At 33.2% G+C, this 7,500-nt stretch overlaps 2 protein-coding genes across 8 annotated transcripts in view; one reads left to right on the top strand and one right to left on the bottom strand.

Moving 5' to 3' along the window:
• Positions 1–3,173, bottom strand: part of cdc37l1 (cell division cycle 37-like 1) — an 11,121-nt gene extending 7,948 nt beyond the window's left edge. For both annotated transcript variants that reach the window (XM_043250339.1, XM_043250340.1), the window contains exons 1-2: positions 2,926–3,173; positions 358–609 (exon numbers count right to left, since the gene is read on the bottom strand). In XM_043250339.1, coding sequence (XP_043106274.1) covers positions 358–609; positions 2,926–3,003 — 330 coding nt within the window. In that variant the 5' untranslated portion in view covers positions 3,004–3,173. The remainder of the gene's footprint in view (positions 1–357; positions 610–2,925) is intronic.
• Positions 3,174–4,194: 1,021 nt separating this feature from the next.
• The window catches only part of exd3 (exonuclease 3'-5' domain containing 3), a 39,064-nt gene continuing 35,758 nt past the window's right edge, over positions 4,195–7,500 (top strand). For 2 of the 6 annotated variants that reach the window (XM_043250464.1, XM_043250461.1), the window contains exons 1-2: positions 4,255–4,341; positions 6,744–6,813. Coding sequence is in view for 1 of the 6 variants with exons in the window: in XM_043250459.1 (XP_043106394.1) it covers positions 6,789–6,813 (25 nt within the window). In the remaining 5 variants the exon portion in view is untranslated. Of the gene's footprint in view, positions 4,342–6,743; positions 6,814–7,500 lie in introns of all 6 variants that reach the window. The other 4 variants (XM_043250459.1, XM_043250460.1, XM_043250462.1 and 1 more) reach the window with 4 other exon arrangements.

Here is a 7,500-nt window from a genome sequence, read left to right as displayed (position 1 = left end):
TATATATATATATATATATATATATATATATATATATTAAAAAAAATATATATATATATATATATATATATATATATATATATATATATATATTTTTTTTTTTTTTTATTATATATATAATATATAACATAAATGTCTCTACTGACATGATGAACTTAATAATTAATTTAACATTTGAGCCCTGAATGCTGAATGACAAGTAATACTTAAGTGTACAGATAGGTGTATATTTGCCCTGTTCCAAAACATGAAGGGGAAATGCTGCTGTGTGTGTGTTATATTTAGACTCAGAGATCCCAGTCAAAGCGGTCCGTATCCGAAACTCAAAGCCTCTTCTAGAGCGCCGATACGACATACCTTGTCAAAGGCGTCCCGGCTGGCCTCGGGGCACAGAGCGGTCTCTTTGCGCCTCCACTCCTGCTCGGTCTGTGAGAGCTCGGCGGAGGAGGCCAGGGCTCGGGCTCGCTCCTGCTCCACCGACTCGGAGCTGTGGAGCTCCAGACCGCAGAGCTGGTCCTGCGCCTCGGCCAGCTGCCACTGCGACGCGATCGAGGCCTTCACGCAGCGCTGCTGACGCAGGCACAGAGACGCCATGCTCTCCCCGCTGGGCTGCGATGGACACAGAGACACTCACAACACGTCCAACAAAGATGAAGAACGAGTCTAGAAATCTAACTGCACTGAACGTTCAGCCATCAGAGATGAGGATTCTCCCACGGTTTAGAAATATCAGTGCTGTCCAGTGATCTTTTACACCCAAAATAACATTTTTATTTACATAATATATCTGTGTGAACTGTGTTTATTTATTATGTATATATAAATACACATACATACAGTACATATTTACATGTATACATTTATTTAATATATAAACATAACGTTTTCATTATTTATATATATATATATATTTATATATATATATATATATATATATATATATATATATATATATATATATATATATATAATAATGTTTATATATATTAACTATGACTTGTGTAGGATTAGGGATGTATAATAAGGAATTTACATATGTGCTATATTTATATATCAGCACTAATAATTGGCTAATATTGTAGTAATATGCATGCTAGTAAGCAAATAATAGGTGTAAACGTAAAATAGTGTTAATTTTTTTTTTTTTTGGGATTGATTGAGAAGACTAATATTTTTAAGGATTTTTTAAAACCAAACTGAAATTTATGTTTAAGAATATTCAAAGAGGACATTTATTGTAAATTGTTATAATACAATAAAACTAAATACAATTTTTTTTTTCTGGTGCAATTAAAAGTTTTTTCAAATTTGAATGAAATGCCGAATGAGACATTTTAATTTCATGACTCTTAAGAGTTAACTGGATTACACTGAAGCTTGTGTAGACAATCAATGAAAGAACTTCAGACTTATTTCTCATCACAAAACTGGACAATATTACAAGAGGAATGCCAAATCAAAGCTTGAACTGAAAACACAGAAAAACAGCACAAAATCAATGTGACAGGTCCCCTGAAAAGATCAGTTCACCTTAAGCTTTCAGTGATTCTTTGCTAGGAAAAAAATAAATCAAGAGCAAGTGTCTCAAAAGCTAGGAAAAAGCGAGTTCATCTCGCATACAGTAAGATGCAACGTGCTGAAGTGAAACGCATGCTATTCGTGCGCTTCTACTGTTGCCAAAGCACGCATTTAACCTTCTGCAAAGTGCGTATTTACAAAATAGAGACCCCCGGGAAACCATCCCCCCGTCTCGTGAGACTACAGCAATCTTTCTGGATCTAACAGCTTACAAAATATGATCAGTGCGTGCTTTCCACGGTGAAGCTCGGTGCTAGTAAAGCTCTTTTTTTGTAACGCAAGAACCGGATGGAGGCGCTACCCTCTCCTCATTCCCTGCGTCTTCGGGGGATCTCACCCAGCCTCACGTCTCTGGAGCATCTCAACGGGATTCGGTGGAGACGAGCGGAGCGATACTCTCCACGAAAGCCCACGCAAACACATAAAAAGATTGATCGCGATTAATAACATCCAAAATAAAAGTTTTTGTTTACATATACACATGTGTGCTATGTATTATGTACATGTATACACGTACTAGAAACACACACATACAGTATATCATTTGAAAATATTTACGTTCATACATTTATATATACATATGCTTATATATATATATATATATATATATATATATATATATATATTTTTTTTTTTTTTTCATATACATATTTTATATTATAAACATTGCAACATTGCATATTTGCATGTTTGTTTGTGTGTATATATATATGTATGTATATTGTTATGTATATATATATATATATATATATATATATATATATATATATATATATATATATATATATATATATATATATATATATATATATATATATATATATATATATAATATATATATATATATACATATATATATATATATATATATATATATATATATACAGACATGCATGTATATATGCAAGAAAAATATACAGATACCATGTAAACAAAAACATATTTTGGATGCTAATACACACACTTAAGATTTCTTTTATGTCAAGAGTATGCATTTGCTGACTTACTCTAAAGCAGCTAGTACACAGATAAAAACAGGAATGATGCATCAAACAGTGGAATTTCCGCGGATCTAATAATAAAGCGCTCATTATCCTCAGCTGTCAGAACAGGCCTGTCAACATGACACAGCAAACACAGGGTCCACACAACAAGCACCCTTCTGTCCGCCTCAAGCAGCACTCTGGGCGCCGTTCAGCTCTTAGCTCGCTAGGTAGGCAGCTCACTATTAAGACGCAGACTCATTACTGCGGTGAAGTTTTTCCCGCGGCGTCTAACAGTGCCCCGGCTAACGGAGCTGGTTTCAGGTTTAAACACGAGCCCGTGCTGATTTAACTTCGCGGGTACCTCGTGTGGGTGTGCGCGGGGCATGTTTTCCTTTCGGTCGGGTTCGGGGTGAAACACGCCGCCTCCAAACCACTCCATCTCTCCGCCTGGAACCGCGGGCGTCCCCTGCTCTTTATATCGCTCGCGATCCCAGAAACACCCGCACTTCTCTGGTACACAAGCGAGCGGAGAGAGTTATTTACAGGCTATAACATCAGCGCTCTTCTCCGCAGCTCTTTTTAGCTCCTTATGACAACTTCCGGGCTCTGACGCGCTCGCCCGTCACGTGACGCCAGACGCTAATCACGTGACAGACGCTATAGCTAACACTATTTATTTGTTTTAATTAAAATTTGTTAAATTAAAATTGTTATTATTAGATTCAAGGGCCATCCTTGGAGCAATAAACATTTGGATAAATAAATAAATACATGTTTATGATTTTAAAATTGGTTGCGAAAATATAACAGAAATATATCAAACCAATTCTCTGTAAAAATGTAATTCTTATTAATAGTTTAAGAAAAACTGTTTCTCATCTTTTTTTTGTCCTACACACCATCACGTGAATTCTTGATGAAGTATCAAGTCTTCATCACATTTTCGCATTGCACATTTTGTAAACAGTTCCCTTTTGAAAATATATTATATAAAAATGATAACAACAACAACAACAATATAACATCTTAATACTTAATATTATTAATTTGAATGACTTAATAAATAAATAAAGGTAAGGAGATTAACTAAAGTGTTATTAAAGTTAATTTTTACTTTCAAAAGTTCAAAAAAATCACTATTTCAGAATTTACTATTTCACAGAAATATAGTTTATTATCGTAGTTAAAGGTGTAGCATTTGATAGTTATGTTTAAAGTACATCCAAAGAAAATCAGTATCCTATAACAGCCCAAAATATTTTTAACTGTGTTACTTGACATATTTAGATGTATTATTTGTTTTTATTTTAAACGCTGACATATGTCTGGTTTCTTTACAATTGTGTTTGAAATGTATATATATATATATATATATATATATATATATATATATATATATATATATATATATATATATATATATATATGCGTATAAGATATATATGCTTTATCAAATGTTCATATCGCTCCCTCGTCAATAGATGGCGCCTCAAACCCGTTCTGATACCGATTTGTCATTTATTCGCGCTAGACTCGTTGTGTCCTTCAAAAATAAAACTGTTACTGTCCCATGTTTAATTTTAGTCAGCTTTATCACGGCGTGCTGGCAGCCGTTTCGCCTCTGCGCTAAATTTAAAGCATTTCCAGCGAACTCGCCTGTGTCACAGCGTCACGTGTCTGTAATAAACATTCCCCGAATTTAATGGTTCCGCCCGGATATATGGAAAGATTTATCCAACGTACACTTTCCTCGGTGGCTGACATCAACGTTATTTAGGTAGGTTAAATATTCACAGTTAACACCGACTCAGTCAAAACACGTAAATACGATCGTTTTGCTGTTAACGCCAGTAGTTGCCTCGATGTCTCGTGGAAAGCACACCCATGTGTTTTTATGCTAGCGAGTCGACATTAGCCTCCTCACTTTAAAACATATCGAGTATTTCGACTAAGTATATTAAGAGTATATTGACAGTTCTCGTTACGTAATATAGAAATTACGTCTTTGGGGCGACGTTTTAAAGCCCACTCGAAAGCGAAAGAGTACTTCAGATTTGATTAATAATTTTCCTCTTTCCCGGAGTCACTGAAATTTAGTTTTCGAGTTCTCCTTCCGAGGCTGGGCCCTGTAGCTCCTAGTTAAATACCTCAAATAAAACAAAATACATATATTTAGTGAGAATGTGTCCTGTTTAATGGTATTAATGTCGTACAGTAAACGTCAGGCAGTGCATTAGGTTGAGATGAGAGTGTGAGAGTAAATCACGGGGGTTTGAGTCGGTTTAACGTGAGCTGAACGCTCCCGGAAGCGGCTGCTCGCGTGCCTCTGCGTCATTCACGCGCTCTCCGGACGACAAAAGAGCAAACTAGAGCCAATCGAGCGAAGCGTCCGGCTGTAAGGATCCGCCCACAGACACGAGACAAACATTGGCTATGACCAACTCTCAAGCTTACATTTAACCATGAAAAATGCCATAAATTTTTTTCATTAATATTAATAATATTTTATATATATATATATATATATATATATATATATATATATATATATATATATATATATATATATATATATATATTATTGGGGCAGAAGTTCTAAAGTTCTGTGTGTGTGTGTGTGTGTGTGTGTGTGTGTGTGTGTGTGTGTGTGTGTGTGTGAAGAAATGTCTTAAAATAAAAAGTAATGTGAAGAAAAATCTAGTAAAATAAAAGACTAGATATTATTTAAAACACAAAAACAGAAGTATTCCACTAATGTCTGCCTCCACTGTGCAAGGACTCCTTGTACAGCAGAGGCAGACAGTAGTGATTATTTTTATTTTTTGTCTGCTTTAAAATATATATTTTTCCCTTTAGAAAACATTTACTTCAAAATATTGTGAAGCGTATTGTCATTCTTTTGCACTGTTTCATATTAAATGCAATTTAAGACTTCCAAAATACTTTGAATACGTTAAATCTAGCCCTTTCTCACGATTTTTTCCAATTTATTTTATTTTTAATTATTTATTTTTTAATTATGTATTTATTTTTTATTTTATTTTTATTTATTTACTTATTCGATTTTTAAGATGTATTTATTTATTAGATTTTTGTTATTTATTTATTTTATTTATTTTTAATTGTGTATTTATTTTTAATTTATTTTTAATTATGTATTTATTTTTATTTATTTTAATTATTTATATTTATTTATTAGATTTTTATTAATTTTTAATTGTGTATTTATTTTTAATTTATTTTTAATTATGTATTTATTTTTATTTATTTTAATTATTTATATTTATTTATTAGATTTTTATTTATTTTTAATTGTGTATTTATTTTTAATTTTTATGTATATATTTTTATTAAAAATTATTTATTATTTTTTAATTATTTTAAATTATTTATTTATTTTTATTTATTTATTTATTATTTATTTATTTATTGTTACTGGAGGACAGTGGTAAGTTGTGTGAGTGCTCTCTGTGTCCAGTAGGTGTCAGTGAAGAGCTGAAGAGAGCAGAGTTAGCTTCAGGAGCCCGAGCAGTGCCAGGAGCTTCCCCCCGAGACCGCTGAGAGAAACAGTCCAGACTCCAGACCAAAAAAACAAAACATCCTCAGCCTCAAAAGCATGTCGCCTAGCCAGCTGGCAGACTGCCCTTCCTAGGGCTGCTGTTCCCACAGGGAGGGAGACGTGTGTGTGTGTGTGTGTGTGTGTGTGTGGTGCTGACACCTGAGGCACTTGTTCACATGTTGCTCAACACGATTCACTTCGACTGTTCGGTCGACAAACTAGAAAAAACACCCTCGTTGCATGTCTCCTTTCATAACGTGAAGGTAAATCTTAGCCCCGAAGCAATGCAACAGGGAGCGATATAGAGCACTTTTTCTGTTGCTGAAAAAAACTGTGAGAACGCACCGAAGCGACGAGCAACATTACGAGCAGCTGCCAAACTGCACTTTTTTGGGGATTGCTACATGGGGGGAAAAAAAAAGATTTTCATTTCGCACTCAATTGTTTGAGGTCACCCTGCTGCCGCTTCCCAGCCTCAGAGAGTGGTTTTGGGTTATGAACCGGTGATGAATGTTGTTAACATCCACCAGGCAGAGGAATTATGCAATGTCTCTTGAGCATGTTGTAGCCTGTTAAGTGGATCTGTGTTGGGAATGAGTTTTTTGCCTTCTTTGGTGCAGGGTGTGGAGAAGTGGAGGTCAGACAGCGCCACCAGGTGTACGACAATGAGCCTGGAAGCACAATCTAAAGGTACCTTTCAGATATGAAAAAAATGCAAATATATCCGTTAAATTATCCATATATATATATATATATATATATATATATATATATATATATATATATATATATATATATATATAATATATATATATAAATATATATGTATATAAATATATATATATATATATATATATATATATATATATATATATTTTCACAGTTTGAGAGGTTTTTAAATAAAGAAATTAATACTTTTATTCTGCAAGGTCACAAAAATTTTTTCATAACAGACAAAAGACATTTATAATGTCGAAAAACAACAAAATTACAAAATTTTCAAAGAAAATTGCACAAAAAATATGAACTAATGTTTCGTATGCACGTCATTCATAACAATAATAAACGTCTCTTAAGCAGCAAATCAGCATTGAATTAAAGATCATGTGACCTTCATAAGAACATTAAAAAAAATAAATAAATAAATAATATTTCACATTATTAATATTTCACTGTTTTTGACCAAATAAATATAGACTAACAAACACTTTTAAATTCAAAATGTAATTGTGGAAGTTTACTGCACGTTATAATGTGCTTGTGATTCTTCAATCCATTTGTTGCTATTGTTATTATTAAAATGTTTAGAGTTGTGTAATTTAAACAAAATAATATAGACATTTAATATTGTCTATTTATTAGTTAATGGCCTTAAAT

Source organism: Puntigrus tetrazona, chromosome 10 (assembly GCF_018831695.1).
Source record: "Puntigrus tetrazona isolate hp1 chromosome 10, ASM1883169v1, whole genome shotgun sequence".
NCBI classification, from domain to species: Eukaryota; Metazoa; Chordata; class Actinopteri; order Cypriniformes; family Cyprinidae; genus Puntigrus; species Puntigrus tetrazona.
This window is presented reverse-complemented; position numbering and strand designations above follow the sequence as displayed.